Source organism: Microcebus murinus, chromosome 20, assembly GCF_040939455.1.
Source record: "Microcebus murinus isolate Inina chromosome 20, M.murinus_Inina_mat1.0, whole genome shotgun sequence".
NCBI classification, from domain to species: domain Eukaryota; kingdom Metazoa; phylum Chordata; class Mammalia; order Primates; family Cheirogaleidae; genus Microcebus; species Microcebus murinus.
This window is the reverse complement of record NC_134123.1, coordinates 7752240-7772390: the sequence shown is the minus strand read 5'-3', so window position 1 is coordinate 7772390 and position 20151 is coordinate 7752240. Positions and strand designations below refer to the sequence as shown.

The 20151-nt window shown below is 33.8% G+C and overlaps 1 protein-coding gene and 1 pseudogene across 21 annotated transcripts in view; one reads left to right on the top strand and one right to left on the bottom strand.

Annotated features, from left to right (window-relative positions):
- The window catches only part of CHD9 (chromodomain helicase DNA binding protein 9), a 231291-nt gene that overhangs the window by 74003 nt on the left and 137137 nt on the right, over positions 1 to 20151 (bottom strand). For all 21 annotated transcript variants that reach the window (XM_020282652.2, XM_020282655.2, XM_020282653.2 and 18 more), the window contains 7 exons: positions 19029 to 19097; positions 18890 to 18945; positions 17765 to 17882; positions 14471 to 14557; positions 14157 to 14294; positions 7845 to 7966; positions 3759 to 4002 (listed from right to left, as the gene is read on the bottom strand). In XM_020282652.2, coding sequence (XP_020138241.2) covers positions 3759 to 4002; positions 7845 to 7966; positions 14157 to 14294; positions 14471 to 14557; positions 17765 to 17882; positions 18890 to 18945; positions 19029 to 19097 — 834 coding nt within the window. The remainder of the gene's footprint in view (positions 1 to 3758; positions 4003 to 7844; positions 7967 to 14156; positions 14295 to 14470; positions 14558 to 17764; positions 17883 to 18889; positions 18946 to 19028; positions 19098 to 20151) is intronic.
- LOC142862605 (large ribosomal subunit protein mL42 pseudogene) lies at positions 8689 to 9388 on the top strand (annotated as a pseudogene).

Sequence of the window (20151 nt, the reverse complement as noted above, 5' to 3'; positions counted from 1 at the left end):
TTTTATACATGCATAGACACTTCCTTACAATGAGTTTTAGCATTAAAACTGTTAAATTGCTCTGTTTTCAATAATGTCAAAAATTATGCCAATATAATATCATTTATAATTGTATCCAAATAAGTATTCCCTGACAAAATGTTTTATGGTAATTTTTATGAATTATAATAACAATTTTGGTCAAGAAGGAAATGATCATTATAAAATCTGGCCAATGAGAGTCCAGTATAGTGTTTATTACTTAACATCTAAGAGTTCACAAATGATAAATAGTGAATAATTAGCCATTCAAATAATTTATTCAGCAAATATTTATTGAGTGTTACGTGCCAGACCTTGTTCTAGTTGCTAGAGACATAGCAGTAAACAAAACAGACAAAAATAGTTATCTAATTGCAATGTACATTCCAATGATTCTAATGTAGAATACAGTCATTAAGAAAACAAACCAAATATTTTTTTAAAATAAATAAGTTGGAAAGAGATAAGGGCTGTGGAGTAAAATAAAACAAGAATATGTAAGGTTGGAGAGGACCACTGCAATTTTATATTGGGTGGTTGGGAGAACATTATGAGAAGTGACATTTGAGCACAGATCTGAAGATGGGGAGGAAGCCATGCTGTATAAAAGAAAGCATTCTTGGTTAAAAAAAAAAAAAAAAAAAAAAGTAGGAAGTATGAAGGCCCTAAGGTGGGAGTATCTTTGGCAGTACTCCAGTAACAGTAGAAAGCCAGAGTGGCTGAAACCCCGTGAGTGGGGAGGTGATAAGGCAGACTGGATGGAGACTTGAAAGCTGTGATAAGAACTTTGGCACTTATTCTGAGCAAGAAGTTATAAGAGGGGTTTGAGAGAAGAAGTGCCATGAGTTGACATATATTTTTAGAGTCCCTTTGGCTGTTGTGGTGAAAATGGTATGAAGAGGCCAAGGACAAGATCATGGAGACCAGTTTAAAGTTACCATAGTAATTCAAGCAAGAAATCATCATTTAAGGCCATGAGAAGTGGTTGGTTCTAGATATCTTTTGATGGTAGAGTCAACAGGATTGTGTAATAGACAGGTATAGAATGAAATAAAGAGAGGTCTCAAATTTGACTCTGAAAATTTTAGCTTGAACAATGGAAATTTGTGTTGCTATTCACTAAAAAGAGGAAGTCTGGGATTTTGGTTCTGTGTATGTTAAATTTGAGATGTGTATTAGCTATAACCACATGGAATTGTTAAGTAGCCATTTGGATATGACTCTGGAATTTAAAAGTTTAGAGTTAGTGGTATAGATTTAGGAGTTTCCAGCAGTACAGATGGTATTTAAAGTTACGTGTATGAATGAAATCTCAAAAAGAATAAGCATAAATATAAAAGAGTTTGAAGACTGGGTCACTCTAAAGTTTACATACAGAGAAGAAGGAACCAATAAAGGAGGCTTGAGAAGTAGTAAGTGGTGACGTAAGAAGCATGAAGTCCTGGAATCTAAGTGAAGAGAGCGTTTAAATAGGATTGAAAACAAACTACTAGGTAGTAAAAGAAAGGAAAGGTTAAGAACAACTGTGACTTAGGTTTTAACTCATATTAAGCTACTTAATTTTAGATAAGTTCATGTTGATTGCATACACTGGACATTATGTTGAAGAATAGCTCCAATAGAATAGATATGAATTATAAATTTATGGCATTTATACAGCTCTAAAAACCTGGAATACAATATATTCAGTTAAGCTGATATCATCGTGTTTAACAAGTACTCTCGAGTCTGACTGACTTGGGTTTAATTAATCCCAGTTTTGCTCTGTGGTTTTGGGGCAATATATATAACTACTTTATGCTTTGGCTTCCTCATGTTTCAAACAGGGATAATATTATCTATTTTACAAGGTTAACATTACAAAGATTAAGTGAAATAATATATGTAAGCTATCAAGTATAATGCCTGGCACATGGTAAATACTCAATAAATGTTTGTGATTATTAGTGTTATCATTTCTGTTACTTTTCCCAGGGCAATTAGAAAAGTTTTAGCATAATTTTAGCACTATTTTAATTTGAAGCTATTTGATAACTTACAACGAGAAGTAAAATATTCAATCAATTTACATTAAGATATATTTTAGAGTTAACTCTAAAAGTTATTTCTAAATTTGAAGTACAGTTCTATTTATTTCATTACATGACACATCTTTATTGTTTGAAATTTAAAATCTATTCAGACAATATCCTTCTAGAATCTATAACATTTACCAAAAAATACAATATTTAATATATGCAATTCAGTTTATTACACATCAAGAATCTTTCAGGTTTTTGGCTATCATATTTATGCCAAACTCATATGACAAATATAGTAAACTTGTAACTTTGTTAAAAATCCCTTAAAGTCTCAAGATTTTAGTGTGCCTTCTGTAAAAATTGAAAAAGTTGAACTAAATCATTTTTACGACACCACACAGCTCTAAAATTCTACAAATGATTAAGAATAATAAAACATTACAGAAGGGAATCAAACTATAACCTAATTAAGATATTATAGACTCCAAAGGTGCAAAAGTGATAGTTTTCAAGTGAGGAATAATTAAAGAATTATATAGATGCTTAATTTCATATAAAAGTAATTGTTTTGACCTTGGAAGTAGAAAGAAAATGAGGTTACAGGAACAAAATCAGTTAATTAATCCATTTTCAGCCTCAAATAGGTAGAAAATCAGTTATAACTGGGAGGCAAAAGTAGAAGGCTATACACATTATCTTATATCAACTTTTGTCATATCCCATGACTTTGCCATGCATTATCATGATACTTTTAGAATAGTAGAATAAGTAAAAGAAAAATATTAAGGTGCTTTTGAGGTAGAGTGTTAGGCAATAAACTTTTTCCAATTAAAAAGTATAATTCTTTGTGAATTGTATCTGTTGATTTTATTACTTCTTTCTTAATAAAGATTTTTATCTAAAATGATTCATATTAACATTCAAGACTGTATTTTGTCCAAGGCTATTTTTCTTTTAAAAAAAAAGACTGCAACTTGGCACTTCATATTTTCTAGTCTTAACTTTCTGTTAGACAATTCTTTATTACATTGTCATCTCTTTGGTTTATGGTCTGTGTATTTAGCAGGAATAGGAGGAAATCCTTTCCTAAAGAGTGAAGTGGCCAAAGCAAAATGGACAATGTGCCTCTAAAATACAGGGGAGAAGAAAACCATCAAGTTGCTATAGTACTGAAATAACCAATCCTAAGGGGAAAAAGATGTAGGTATGCCTGTGTTGGTATACAAAACAAACCAGATTTTTTTTAAAGTCCAAAATTCGAAACCCATTGAACACGAAAGAGAACCTATAGTCTCACCTCAAAAAGCATTTAAACCAATGGTGTTCAATGAAGATTTCAATTTTAAAAATGTAGGAAAAAAAGCCAAAGGACAAAGAGATAGTTATTATTCTAAAAATAAATCTAATGTGTATTTTAAAACAAGTAGTAAAATAATTATTCTAGTTGAAAATTTAAGGATTACAATCAATTTTGTACATTTGTATAAATCAGCATACTTCATTATGGTATACTAGACCATTAAACTGCCTTTTGTCATTGTTCTCTTCAGCTACTAAAATTTATTATAAAATAAAAATTGATGAATAAAAGAGTTTAAACTAAGATCTCAGTAGGCAATCAAAATCTATCTTAAATTTGAAAGTAACTGGTATGTAGAGCTTATCATTTTTCAGCCCTAGCCTTTTAAACAATAAACAAAATCATCAATAACACACCTGTGAGTCCCTGAAGTACATCTCATATTGCTGTATCATCTGTCTGCTAATCAGGCTCCCATGATAAACCACAACATTAATATCAGTCCACGTACGAAATTCTCTCTCCCAGTTTGCAATAGTAGAAAGTGGAGCAATAATCAGAAAAGGTCCTCTTATACCAGTCAGAAGGATTTCGTAGAGGAATGTAATTGATTGAATGGTTTTGCCAAGACCCATTTCATCTGCTAAAATGCAGTTTCGTCTGAAATAAACAAATATATTATCCATGCATACATTGGTTTTTTTGTATACTACAATGTTTTAAAAGATACATATATATATAAAATAATCAAAGATCAAATAATAATACTTGCATTTATAAAAATGGAAAAGTTGCTAAAGTGCAGAATAGGTTCAAGATTACAATTTTATTCTAATCCTACAAAGGGACAACTAAAGATTTTTGTAGCCCCAAAATAAAGATACCACCCATTAGATGTTTGACTTTTTTTTAAAGAGTGAGATAGCAAGAGCAAGGCAAACTAAACATGTTATTCATTTAGGAGTCATTTAGTAAATACCTTCTATCTCTCAGGACAACACGAGAAGATGGGATACAAAAGAAATAAAATATGTTCTCTGCCTTCCAGGGACTTATATCTATTAGAGAAGCAGACATGCAACTAAATATATAGTCATGAAACGTGCCATCATAGAAGCATAAAGCACTGGTTTTCAACCATGGCTGATCATTAGAAGAGCTTACAAAGCCTGAAAAAAAAATAGATACTCAGATCTCTTCCCTGTACATTTTGATTCAAGATGTATATAGAGAAGAACCAAATCAGATGTAATTAAAACAAAAAAGCTCCACAGATGATTATGACATGTGGCTAGTTAAGAATTATCATTATAGTTTATTATGGAACCTCAGAAGAGTTAAGTAACAACTTTGCCTAGAAGAGATGACAGAAGACCTCCTTTAGAAAGGAAGTCAGTAATGAGTAGGATTTTGCCAGAGAGCACAGCAAAGGAGAAGTGTAAAGAACAGCACAGCAAAGGAGAAGTGTAAAGAACGTGATCAACTGAGGGACCGAAACCAGGTTAATATGGTTTTGAGGGGAGTGAGGGGGGAGGGGGAGGTTATTGAGATAAGTAGGGTCATTCAGAAAAGAGGTCAGACATCATTCTATTATGCAATGGGAATCACTGAAAATTATAAAAGAAACCCAATGAGATTAGGTTTGTATTTTACAGTTTACTCTGATGCTACTGTGGATATTAGAGGGTGAGGTGACTAGAAGTTGGAACACTAATTGGGAAAGTACCATTAACAGTGCAAGGAAGAAAGTGTGCGCACTTGGTCTAAGGGAAGAGAGACTAAGAGCAGAGAACTGATTCCAGAATTAATTATGAGTTAGAATGAATTGGACCTAGTTACCAAATAGATGTATTGGGTATTGGATGACAGCCATATTTCAGTTTGAGTGGCTAAATGAACTGTGTATTATTAACTAACATGGAAAACAGAGGAAGAACAAGTTTGACATGGAAGCAACAGGAAACAATAAAATTAATTTTGAATCTGTTGTGTTTAAAGAATCATTGAGATAGACATTCAGGTAGCAAGAGGCAAAGAGAAATATGGGCCTGGAGTTCGAGACCTTAGTTAGAGATAAAATACGGTACCATTAGAATATTATTGCTAAGTGAAGGCATGGGGGTATAGAAATGACTTACGGAGAACAAACATGTAATATGAGAAGAAAGCTAAAGACAGAACCTGGGGCAAGAAAAAATAACATCTAAAGGGCAGGCAGAAGAAAAGTAACCAGCAGACTATTGAAAGGAGTAGTCACAGGTATTGGAGAGCTAGGAGAGAGTCACACTTTGGAAGTCTCTGAGTTTTAGAATGGGAAAAAAGTTTAAAAAAGAAAGGAGTATCAAGTATTATCTAATGCAACAGAAAAAGCAAATTAAGGCTGAAAAATATCCCATAGATTGGGAAACTAAGACTTTCAGAAAGGAGATGGAAACAAAATTCAGGCTATAACAGGTTGAAAAGAGAATGGGAGATGAGGAAATGAGAAGAGCTAGTACAGGCTACTCTACATAGAAATGTGCCTGGGAAGTTACCAAGAAGGGCTCAAGGTACCTAGAAGAAAAAGCAAAGCCAAGAGGTTTGTATTTTTCTTTTTTCTTTCAAGACAGGGTCTCACTCTGTTTCCTGGGCTAGAGTGTAGTGGTGCTATCCTAGGTCACTGCAACCTCAAACTCCTGGGCTCAAGCAATCCCCCTGCCACAGCCTCCTGAGTACCTGGGACTTTAGGCACATGCCACCACACCTCAATTCCTCTATTTTTTTTTTTTGTAGAGACAGGGGTCTCACTATGTTGTTCAGGCTGCTCTCAAATTCATGGCCTTGAGGAATCCTCCCACCTCGGCATCCTGCTAGGATTACAGGCATGAGCCACAGTATCAGCCTCTTTTTTCTTTTTATAGATGGGTCAATCCCAAATTTGTTCATAGACCAACAGGGTGGCAATAATCTTCAGGGATGGCTTGAGAGTAAATATAAAAGAGAAGGATGATAAGTGAAGTGAGGTTCTGAGAAGACTGGATGAGATGGCATGTAAAGAGCTAAGGTGGGAAGGACCCTTTAACTTCTAATACAAGAGGACAGAGGTAAGAATGGCTATGGGTGGAGATACATTTGTAGGCCTGGATATGAGGACAGGCAAGAATTTGAATGAAATTCACTTAATGCCCCCAGGTTTCTCTATGAAGCAGTCACGCATAGAGTGAAGGGGGTAGACTTGTGATAAAAGGCCTGCGGAAAGTGGTGAAAGTTTAAAATCGGCAATGCAGGAAATTGGAAAGGGTACTGATGAGGGAAGACAAGTTAAAAAAAATGTTTTGTTAACTATTTTACCTGGATTTTTTCTCTTGGGAAAAATGATGATTATTAACATTTAAAAAATATACCAGGAAAAAGAGGACTACAGGTCCCGCTCACTCCATCTGAGTCTTTTGACTTACCATTACTAAGCTAAAACAAAAACTTGGAAGAATCATGTGAGAAGTAAAAACACAGAAAAATGATTCTGAATAAAAGTGTCATTGAATTTTGCTATTATTACTAATAATAGTGCCTTTATTTGCTCTTTTGTATACACTACTTCTTTCTCAATCATGATACCATTTTTTTTGCTTCTTTGGCAATTGTCTTTTCATCTCAAAGAATGTGAGATATGTTCTACAAAGCATTTTGAACAACTTGGAAAATAATAAGAATGGGGGAATTCATTACTAGGTTCCCATATTTTATACTCCATTTCTCATCAATTACTGACAACTTACTTCTTTGAAGATTCACATTAAATAACAGAGATCTATCTAATCTTACAGGAGCATCTTTCTCACAACTCACTAACTAGAACCAATTATTAGCAGATAGTGACATGAGTTAGTAATCTGAACATAGAAGATGTTTCAGGAGGTATTTCAAATTTAATTATTATTTATTTATTTTTTTTGAGACAGAGTCTCGATTTGCCCAGGCTAGAGTGAGTGCCGTGGCATCAGCCTAGCTCACAGCAATCTCAAACTCCTGGGCTCAAGCGATCCTCCTGCCTCAGCCTCTCAAGTAGCTGGGACTACAGACATGCGCCACCATGCCCAGCTGATTTTTTGTATATATTTTTAGTTGGCCAATTAATTTCTTTCCATTTTTATAGTAGAGACGGGGTCTTGCTCTTGCTCAGGCTGGTTTCGGACTCCTGAACTCGAGCAATCCGCCCGCCTCGGCCTCCCAGAGAGCTAGGACTACAGGCGTGAGCCACCGCGCCCGGCCAAATTTAATTATTAATCAACATACCAACTTTCTTCTATTCTGATTGGTGCATGTTTAAACAAAGCAACTGTAGTTAAAATCCTAAAATGTAATTTACATCTTTTCCTGAGGTAATCTCACTTTAAATAATGAAGACTTCATGACAATAACAATATAGCAACATCAGTATCTATTTTACATAATATATTTTGGCACATATTAAAAAAAAAGAATGACACTAAAATTTTTTTCTATGAAGATACACTACATACCTATTATACCAATTGAATAAGAGCCAGTTGAGTCCTTCAAGTTGATATTCCCTGAGTTGATTGCCATTTTTATAGTCCCTGGATTGATCTATTTTCTTCCAAATATTAGAGGGAGGACGGTCCTTTGTGGAAAAACAAAGAATGAATTATGTATATCAGATGTTTAAATCTTCCATACATCTCACTCATGGCAAAAGCCATTGCTTTTAAAGTAATCCTAGAAGCGTAACAGTGTACAGTGTCATGATGAAATTTTATATAACATTCAAGGATCAAATTAGTTCCTACACAACTATTTCAGAAAATTAAACATTTTTCCCAACTCATTCTAAGAAGACATGGTAACAAAATCAGACAAAGACATTATAAGCAAACTATACACCGATATCCCTCAGGAACAAAGATGCAAATATTCTTAACAAAATTTTACCAAATGGAATCTAACAATGTATAAAAGGGGCAATAAATCATGACCAAGAAGGCTTTTTACAAGGAATGGAAGGTGGGTTTAAAATAGAAAATTAATGAATGCTGATCAACAGATTAAACAAAAATATGATAATCTCAATAGATGAAGAAAATGTATTAGAAAATTTCAACATCCACTCCTAATAAAAACTCTCATCAAATTTTGAATAGAAGGGAACTTCCTCGACCTGTTAAGGTGCATCTACAAAAAAACTAAAGCTAACATCATACTTAAAGGTGAAAGACTGAATGAATGCTTTCCCTCTAACATCAGGAATAAGGAAAGGATGTCCACTGTGCCAACTTCTATTCAACATTGTACTGCAGGCTGTAAGTGTAATCAAGAAAGAAAAAGAGATGCAAGTTATCAAGAATAAAAAGGGGAAACAAGATGGCGGGCTCACGGTGAGGAGCTGTCAAGGGATGAAAATTGGTGTGCCTAGAAGCAGATTTTAAAAGCAGTTCTTCTTCAAAACATCTTTTTTCATACTACCTGATAAGCATCTTGAACACCATGGCCACAGCAGCAGTAAAATGGGTGATAGCAAAGAGACCTATCTTGAAACATTTATTTCCAATCCAAAATGGAGCTTTATCTTGTGTTTGTCATAAATCTACATATTCTTCTCTACCAGATGACTATAATTGCAAAGTTGAGCTTGCTTTGACATCTGATGGCAGGACGATAGTATGCTACCATCCTTCGGTGGACATTCCATATGAACACACAAAACCTATCCCTCGACCAGATCCTGTGCATAATAATGAAGAAACACATGATCACATGCTAAAAACCAGATTAGCAGAAAAAAGTGAAAACCTTGAGCAAGGACCCATGATAGAACAACTTAGCAAAATGTTCTTTACTACTAAGCACCGTTGGTATCCTCGTGGACAGTATCACATTCGTCGTAAGAAACTGAATCCTCCAAAGGACAGATAATATTGAGGATCTCCAGGGAATCAGAGAGAAATGCCCCTCATTTGCCATTTGAGGAAATGTAATCTGGTGTATTCACTAATATACAGTAAAATAGTAATAATAAAATGTCTTTTCATATAAAAAAAAAAAAGAATAAAAAGGAAGAACTAAAGATGTCTTTATTCATAGAAGAGATGATTTGTCTACATAGAAAATTTTGTGGAATCGACAAAAAAAAACTAAACTAGTAACTTTATCAAGGTTGCATAATACAAGATCAATATACAAAAGTCAATTGTATTCTTTATGTGGCAACAATCATAAATACATTTTAAAAAAACAATACCCATTTTAAAATAGCATCCAAAATATGAAATATTTAAGAATGTATCTGACAAATGTTGTGTAAAACCAGTATATTTAAAACTACAAAACACTGCTGAAATTTAAAAAGAGCTAAATAAATTAAGAGATATATCATGTTCATAGATTGAAAGACTCAACATTAAGTTATTAATTCTTCCCAAATTAAACAATGGATTCAATGCAATTCAACCAAAATCCCATCAAGGCTTTTATAGAAATTGACAAGCCAAGTCTAAAAGCATAAGGAAATACAAATGACCAGAAACAGCCAAACAACTTTGAAAAAGAAGAATAAAGTTGGAGGACTGACTGATTTCAAGACTTATAAAAGTCATAGAATTAAGACTATATAGAATTGATGTAATGCTAAAATAAAACAAAACAAAACAGGTCAATGGAACAGAATAGCTGGTTCAGAAATACATCTATAGGTATTTAGTCAATTGATTTTTGACAAAGTTGGACAGGCAATTCAGTGAAGAAAAGAGAGTTTTTCAACACATCAAATGGTGCTATAACAATTGGATAACCCTGAGCAACAATGAACTTTGAGCCATGCAATTGTACTACATACAAAAGTAACTCAAAATGGATCACAGACTTAAATGTTACCTAAAACTATAAAATTTCCAGAAGAAAGCAGGAGAAAAGTCTTTGAGAATTTGGGTTATATAAAGATTTCTTAGATATGCCAAAAGTATGAAAAGATAAGCTGGACTTCATCAAAATTAAGAACTGTTGCTCTTCAAAAGATATTGCTAAAATAATGAAAAGGAAAGCCATAGGCTGGGATATGTTTATCAGGGCATATATTTGCAAATCATGTATCAAATAAAAGACTTGTACCTAGAATATGTGAACAAATCTTAAAGTTTTAATAAGAAAACACACAAGTCAATAAAAAATAAGCAAAATCTTTGAACAAGTATTTTATGAAAGAAGATTAATAGTAAATAAACACATGAAAAGATGTTCAAAATCATTAATCACTAGGGAAATGCAAATCAAAACCTCTATAACACATAATTACAAACCTGTTAGAATTGCTAAGATTAAAAAGACCAATGATATCAAGTTTTGGCAAGGATGTGAATCAACAGAACTCTCATTCACTGCTGGTGGGAATGTAATATGGTATGACCAATCGGAAAAGTTTGGCAGTTTCTTAAAAAGTTAAACATACACATACCATATGACCCAGCCATTTTACTCATAGGTATTTACTCAAGAGAAATGAAAGCATATGTCTACACAAAGACTTGAATACTAATGTTCATAGCAGCTTTCTTTCTTTTTTTTTTTTGCAGCTTTATTTGTAAGAGCAAACACAAATATATATCAAAAGGTAAATGGACCAAAACTTATGGAATACTACATTATAATAAAATACTACTCAGTAATAAAAAGGAATGAACTATTGAAACATGCAATGACATGGATCTCAAAATAATTATGCTTATGAAAAAAGCCATATGTAAAAACATATACTATCTATTTACATAAAATTATAGAAAATGAAACATAGTTGGTAGTGACATAAAAATCAGTATTTTCTTAGAAATGGGGAGTAGGGTAGAGAGAAGGAAGATTTATGAGGGAGGGATTACAATGGTACATGAGAACACTTCCGGAAAATCATGGAGTGGTGCTGAAAACATAAAAAAAAGAAGAAAGAAAACAAGAAATTCTAAAAATTTAAAAATAAAAAAAGGAAAAAGCAAAACTTATAAAAGTGTATGAGTTATCTCATTTGATTGTTCACAGTTAGTTTGAACTTCTTTTACTTTCCCCTTTCTCATTACTACACTTGACTAGTCTTAAAAAACAACAACAATGAAATCATGGAGTGGTGCTGAAAAGAAAAAAAAGTAAGAAGAAAATGAGAAATTTAAAAGGAAAAAGAAAAACTTAAATATGTACAGTTTACTATGTCACTTCAACCTCAATAAACCTATTTTCAAAATGGCTGGGCATGGTGGTGCATGCCTTTAATACTAGCATTCTAGGAGCCTGAGGCAGGAGGATCACTTGAGCTCAGGAGTTTGAGACCAGCCTCAGCAAGAGTGAGGACCGCCCCCCCCCAAAAAAAAAGATTAGCTGGGTGTGGTGGCGTGAGCATGTAGTCCCAGCTACTCGGGAGGTTGAGACAGGAGAATCACTTGAGCCCAGCAGTTTGAGGATGTAGTAAGCTACGATGATACCACGGCACTCTAGCCAGGGCGACAGAGTGAGACTCTGCCTCAAAAAGAAAGGCAAAAAGGATAAATAGTGTATATCAGATTTTCTCATATATATTTTAAATCTACCATACAAATTACTACTTTTGTCCATAATATCACTTTTAATATTTATGGTACAAAGCATCTCTTTCAAAAGAAATACAGAAGCATAGAAGTATACTATTATATGTAAAAATCTTTTACTCATTTATATACACAGTTATATTTATTCAAATATAATTTTTCTTTCTCAGCAATAAAGGGCTCTGTCATAAATTTATTCTGGACAGCTAAAACATAAATTTTCAAGATTCCTGAATAAGGTGAGGAAATAACATTATCCTAGCCCCAAATTAATAGTCTAGGTTGTAGGATAAACAAATTTCTTAGGAACAAGCAAAAGGTTTCCTATTGTCTTTAGCTTTAAAAGTATATTATACTGGGGCCAGGCACGGTGGCTCACGCCTGTAATCCTAGCACTTTGGGAGGCCCAGGTGGGCGGATCACTCGAGGTCAGGAATTTGAAACCAGCCTGAGCAAGAGCGAGACCCTGTCTCTACTATAAACATAGAAAGAAATTAATTGGCCAACTTATATAGAAAAAATTAGCTGGGCATCGTGGCGCATGCCTGTAGTCCCAGCTACTCGGGAGGCTGAGGCAGGAGGATTGCTTGAGCCCAGGAGTTTAAGGTTGCTGTGAGCTAGGCTGACGTCACGGCACTCACTCTAGCCTGGGCAACAAAGTGAGACTCTGTCTCAAAAAAAAAAAAAAAAAAAGTATATTATACCATCACTAATCAACAAAATTATACTTCTAAAAATTATCAGAATAATCAGTAAGTGTATAGTAACTGTAAATGAAAAACAAAACACAAGCTATCAGTATAATGAAAACAGAACTGTTTATTGAGGTCCTGCTGCTTCTTAACCACTTCGGTACAAGCGTTGACTATAGTCGATAGCCACAGATGAACGTGCACGGCCAAACGTTGACTGTAGCCGACAGCCGTGATATGAAGGCGCACAGCCGGGCGTTGACTTTAGTTGACAGCCAAAAGCTTTTACTTTTACAGCTTTTATCTCTGCAGTTGCAGTGTGTACGTTCAGCTAATAAGTTACTACGAATCTGTGATCTTTTAACAAGTCTTCAGTAGGAGTTATTATAGTACGCTTTTGATTCGTGTAAGTAATAATATAATTTACCTATTTCCAAGATTTTTCTGTTTTTATTTTTTATGTTACATCTTAGTTTTTATAATTCTGAGACCCATAATGGATTCTGACACGTCAAGTGAAGGCAGCATCATTTTAAAACGTAAAAACGTTACTTCAAAATAATTAATTCCCTCCTTCTACATTTTTTTTAACTTGTCTTCCCTCATCAGTACCCTTTCCATTTCAGTATGGAATGTATACTGTCTATATAAACTTAACACAAAAACAACTATATCAATGTCCGTATATCATTTGGCGTTAATAACAAAACTTCTACAACAGTACTCTGAATCAAGGCAATATAACCCTTGTACTGTATCAGAAAATCTCATGCATCTCTAGCACTCTGGGAGGCTGAGGCAGGTGGATCATTTGAGCTCAGGAGTTCGAGACCAGCCTGAGCAAGGGCGACCCTGTCTCTACTAAAAATAGAAAGAAATTAGCTGGACAACTAAAAATATATAGAAAAAATTAGCCAGGCACAGTAGAATAGCCTGTAGTCCCAGCTACTCGGGAGGCTGAGGCAGAAGGATTGCTTGAACCCAGGAGTTTGAGGTTACTATGAGTTAAGCTGATGCCACGGCACTCTAGCCCGGGCAACAGAGTGAGACTCTGCCTCAAAACAAAAACAAAACAAACAAAAAAAGAGAGTTGATAACTTTAGCAGCATAAAACAGACTAAGGAAAACAACTGATAACTCTAGACTAGGACTGGAACTGATATTATTGACATTTATATGAATGATATGAGAGAAGGAGTAATGAGAAACAAATTCAGAGATGAGGTGGAAGTATTAAATAGAGCAACTTTTCTGGAGGAAAATTGGCAAGAAAATACTTATTAAAATTGTAAATGAACATATGCTTTCACCAAGCAATTACACTTTTAAATTATCTTACAGAAACATGTACAGGGGCTTGATGTTCAATGTAGCATTGCTGATAATAGCAAAAACTGGACCATTCACTAATAAAACAGCTAAATTAATATACATATATAGCAATTAAAAAGAATACAGTATTAATTACAAAACAAGGGCTAAGTAGAAAATTCAAAGTAGACACTAACTCTACTAAATAAAGAAGTGCTAAGGTTTTATGAAGCTTTTTAAGAGTTCTTACCAAATGTCTTGTGTCAGGCCTTGAAGCTTGCAGTTGTTCAAACTCCTCTATTTTTGCAAGATCTACATCTTCTTTTAGTTCCCAAGTACTATCTTCATAGGGCAATGAGCACCATTTTACTAAGTAGTAAATGACAGGCTGTAAAAAATTATTTTTTCATTTTACCATTTTGAAAAAGCAAATAGTAAAAAATAGCTTAAATGCATTAAACTACATCAATAAAAACAAATGACATTTTTTAGTGTTTTTAGGCCTTAGGTTCTAGAAGGTACTAGGGTTTACTTACTTAAAAAGTATTTTTACCAAATATTTACCTCACCAGTATCCTTATCTTCACAAAAAGAGACTTCTAATACTCTGTCTACTTCAACGTAGTCTGGGTTAAATGGTTCTTCTTCCATCTAAAATTAAAAAGTAACTTAATTGAGATCAGACAAAGAAGTGGAAAGGTATAAGTAGAGACAAATTTACTAGCATTTCACTACAGAACTTAAGTTTAATTTCAATTAAATTTCCAACAAATGGAATTTTTCCATTTTCATTTTCCAAAGATATCAAGGATATTATGAATAACCATGTTATAAATAATAACACCAACAAATGGCAGTAAAAAATAAGGTACTCCAGACAAATAAGTTAGTCTAGAAGATATATTCCTTAAAAATACCCTGAAAGCAGCCACTATACATTTCCTTTGCTACTTTACTCAAGCTACAAGAATTGAAGACCAATCATCCCACATGTAGATATATTTCTCAGCTGTATCAAAAACTCTGTATCTTCACCTGATGGTTCCTTTGCTCAAGACCCACTTAATTTAGCTGCATGCAAACTACCTCAAACTTTAGGCTACCTCAAACTCAATTGCACTCATTATTCTTCAACCCACATCTCCTCTTGTATTTTCTAACCGGATTAATGGTAACACAGCTCCCTCTCCATGGCCCACACGCAGTTACACAAGCCACAAGTCATTTTAGAGTCCTTCTTTTTCTTTACCACCCCCGACATCTCGTAAGTCACCAAATTGTACAGATTCTAGTTTTACCTATAACTCACATTGGTTCCTTCTTCCTCATTCTCACTTCTTACCTGGACCTTTACAAATAACCCCAACTACTGTCTTGCCTCCCTCTAATCTGTTTTTCACATCGTCTCTAGAGTAATCTTTCTCAAATATAAATCTTACAAATTGAGCCCTTGCTTAAAATCCTTCACTGACTCTCTAGTTTTTTTTTTTGTTTTTTTTTTTAGACATAGTCTCACTCTGTCACTTGGCCTAGAGTGCTGTGGCGTCAGCCTAGCTCACAGCAACCTCAAACTCCTCGGCTCAAGTGACCCTCCAGCCTCCAGAGTAGCTGCAACTAGAGGCATGTGCTACCATGCCTGGCTACTTTTTCTATTTTTAGTAGAGATGGTGTGTCGCTCTTGCTCAGGATGGCCTTGCACTCCTGAGCTCAAGTGATCCTCCCGCCTCGGCCTCCCAGAATGCTAGGATTACAGGCGTGAGCTACCACACCCGGCCCATATTAGTTTTTGTGGAATAAACAGGATGCTTTCTTTTCCTCCAGCCTCATATCTCCCATTGCTTGTCACATCTTTAACCCAGATTTCATGCTCCAGAAGGAAAAAACATGATTTTTCAAACCCCATGTTCTTTCACACCTCCATGTGTTTACCTTCATTCTTCTTTCTTCTGACTAGATTGCTGTCCCTTGTCTCATCTGCTGGGCTCATTCCTACTCATCTCTGAAAGTCTTACTTTCAACAGCCGTCTCAGCTTTCTTTGCTACCTCTCTTCCTCTGCTTATCCTCTAAATGCTATAGTACTCCATGGCTCTGACTTTAGTTCTCTTCATTATCTTAAACCTCTCCTGAATGATATTATCATTCCTATGGTTTTAGATAGGACACAAAGATACTGGTAACAAAGTACAATGCTGAACATCAGAATGGTAACTTGGTACTTTAAGATTAAAAAAAAGTGGTAATGGAGGTGATAGATATGTTAATTAGTTTGAGGTGATTATTTCACAATGTATAGGTATCTCAAACATTCAGATTGTGTATCTTAAAAATAAACAATCATCAAATATTCCTCAGCAAGAAAACTAAAACAATATAAAAGGAAACTTCACTAAATGAAAAAAAAAAGAGAAAAGAAAATTTGCACAGTTTCTTTTTATGTTGTACCTGAGTCAGGTAAGACAAGTTAGTCTTCATGAAAAATTAAAGACCAATGAAGTCCTTCTAAAATCTTCAGCTCATTAGGAACTTCTAGGTTACAGTAAATAGGTGAGAGATTTTTGAGGAGCTGGGAGGCCCTCCTACCATTCACAAACTGATAAATTATTAGAATACTCATATTTTTGAGGTAGATTTAATAATTACAAAGGAAATAACAAAAATTTCATGGTGGAGGTATCTAGCACGTACCATCTTAATGTAGTGATCAAAGTTAACCACCAGTAATGTGGCAAACAGGCATCATGTACCACCTGACATCATTCACTGAGAATAAAGCATCACTTCTATGGTGTTCTTTTAAAAAATGCCTAACCTGAATTGTGAGGAAACACTACACAACCCCAAACTGAGGAACCTTTTACGAAATAAATGAGCTGTACTCTTAAAAAACGTCCAAGAAATGAAAAACAAAGACTTGACTAAGGAAGACATTACAACTAACTGCAACATGTGATGCTGGCTTACAATCTGAACTACATAAACACATATACTTTTATACCATAAAACTTTTATACCATAAAAACACTAGTGAAACAATTAGTGAAATATGAATAAGGTCTGTAGATGAGACAATATAGTACCACATCAATGTTAACTCTCTATTTTTATATAAGATGATGTATTTGTTTTTAAGAAATAAATATTAAAGCATTTACAACTCACTTTCAAATGGTTCAGAAAAAATGTGTGTGCAGGACAGAAAGAGAGAGAGAATACAAATGATAAAGCAAACATGGTAAAATAGTACCATTTGGAAATCTAGTTAAAATGTGTGTGGGAATTTGTCTTATAACTATTTTGTTTAAAATAAAAAATTTTTAAAAATTTCTAAATAAAAAGAGTTAGAGGAACCTAAAACTGCTTAAAAAAACAGTGTATTTGAAAAAAAATTTAGAGCAGAACCAAAAAAATTTACATCAAACCATTTAGTGAGGCAAAGTAAATGATTTTTTTCAATGATGCTCTGTTCACACACACACAAGACTGGTATAGAAAATATACAATATATTTCATGTTGAAAAATCTTATTTTCTGTTTATTTGCTACATTATTGCTTCCTTTACTTGAATGAGTTTGCTGATAAATTCTTTGTGATATTAATACACCCACATTCAACTCTAACTACTGAAATATAGGCTAACTTAAAAGTACAAGCATTATCTACTGTTCTGAATTATTAGTGTTCCTGTGCCGGCTAGTTTCCAAGCTATTTTGGGGAAGAGAAAAATACTATATGTAGATAGCATTTGTATTCAAATATCAACGTTGGAAGCCTAAGAATTAAAATAATAATTTTTGATAAATAATACTACATGTGTTCAGAGTCCAACACATAATAGTCTTATTTATTTTTTTCTTACGTCTGCAAAAAAATGTGCTCTTTGTGCTTGTCTCAATTTGAATCGTTTGATTTTCTGCTGGATCCTTTTATCTTTCAAAAGTTGTTGTTCTGTGGCCCACTCACAGTGAAGATAGGAGCTAAAATTTTTATAAAAGCAATATATTAGAATGATACAGAAAACCATGTTTTTCTAGATGTATTTTAATCATAACATCCAACACAAAATATTACTTTCAACCTTACAAATAGGAAGCTTATCATTTCATTTAATTGTAATAGATTCCATATAGTTTCTATTATAAAATAAAGTCATTATGATCACTATATCCTAGGACATCGTACTCTAAAAGGTCTGCAATTTGCCATAAAGAAATAGAATGATAAAATGATAAAAAGTTTAACAGAAGATGTGATTTATCTTTTATTTTTTTCATGGAAATAGTTTTGTCATGCTTAGAAAGCTAACTTGTTTTGAAACCAACATAATTTTATTTAAAATGCTTTCATGGAGGTATAGAGAAAAGCTGGAAAGTGAACAAAAAGAAGAGTAATGATTTTCCCACAATTACCAACTCTTAATTAATTCACCTATGACAAAGATTAAAATTTAAACTTCTAATGTCAAATCATCACATTGTGTACATATGACACAAAAAATTTAAAGATCAGAAAAGCTTTCTTTTTTTAAGAGATGAGGTCTCGCAATATTGCCCAGGCTGGCCTTGAACTCCTAGGCTGACACAATTTTCCTGTCTCAGCCTCCTGAGTAGCTGGGACTACAGGTAGATCAGAATGCCTTTTATAAAAACAGTAAAATCTGAAAAGTTCAATAATACAAGTACAATGAGTAATGTCTCTAATTTATGAAAGCATATTTTATGAAGATTCCTGCATTTTGATAATAATTAACATTTTCTGGGGGAAAAACATTCAGTTTTAATATGAAAAGTTTTCAAATAGACCCTTTTCACTTTTTAATGATTTTTAGGTTCATGCAATTATAAAGAATAAAAACTATCATTAAAAATGTAGATAAAATGAAAAGCATAATTAATTTTAACTTTACATATTTATATATTATTAAATATATTAATTTATATTTTAGTTGACATCTTTTGATTATTTTTCTAACTCAAATACTTACTAATTCTTGTATTTTACAAAAAATTCTTCTGTATCAATCATCACTCCAGGTGATATCTAAGAAAATAAAATCAATAATTGTAAATCTTTTAAACAGGCCAAAGAATATAAAGTGTAAAATGTAATGCACCATTACTTACTTCCTTTTTCACAACTCTAGAAGATAGTATTTTGTCTACAATTGCAGCATCTTCTTCACTCGGGTTCTCCTATGGGGGTGAGCGAAAAAAACATGATGGAACACATTCAGAAAACTCTTTTAGTTGCCACTTTGTGTGTTTATGAACAACACTAATATTCAACAAAAATTTATTTACATAAGTGTTGGGCACTATGATAAATACTAGGAATATAAAAATGGAAAAAAATACATCCCCACTGTTATTGTCTCTGTCATCATCATCATAGTAAACAATTATGTTTTTTTTTTTTGAGACAGAGTCTCATTCTGTCCCCGGGCTAGAGTGCAGTGGCATCATCATAGCTCACTGTAACCTCAAACTCCTCGGCTCAGGCAATTCTCTTGCCTCAGCCTCCCAAGTTAGCTGGGACTACAAATGCACACTACCATACCTGGATAATTTTTCTATTTTTTTGTAGACAAGGTCTTGCTCTTGCTCAGGCAGTTCTCAAACTCCTGGCCTCAAGTAATCCTCCTGCCTCGGCCTCCCAGAGTGCTAGGATTACAGGCAGGGCTCAGGCTCACTCAGCTATCAATGAGTGGCTTACAATGCAGACAAGGGGACTAAAAGAATTACTGATGAGCAAAGTACATATGCAAGGCATAGAGGTGTCAAAACATGGCATTCTGGCAACTATGTTCATAAAACAGATGGTTGAGATGCAGGAGATGAAACCAGAAAATCCAAATGGTTTTAATACACTATGCTGAAAAGGCATTATTATTTTTGTAAGATTTAGGAAACCCCATTCAATCCAGCAATTCCACTACTGGGTGTTTACCCACAGAAAAAGAAGTAATTTTATAAAAAAGACACCTGCAACCAAATGTGTATTGCAGCACAATTAACAATTGCAAAGATATGGAATCAACCAAGGTACCCATCAACTGATGAGTAGATAAAGAAAATGGGGTATATGTCTACCATGGAGTAGTTTTCAGCCATACAAAGGAATGAAATAATGTCTTTTACAGCAACTTGGATGGAATTGGAGACCATTATCCTAAGAGAAATATTTCAGGAATGGAAAAACAAATACCACATGTTCTTACTTATAAGTGGGAGCTCAACAAAGGATATA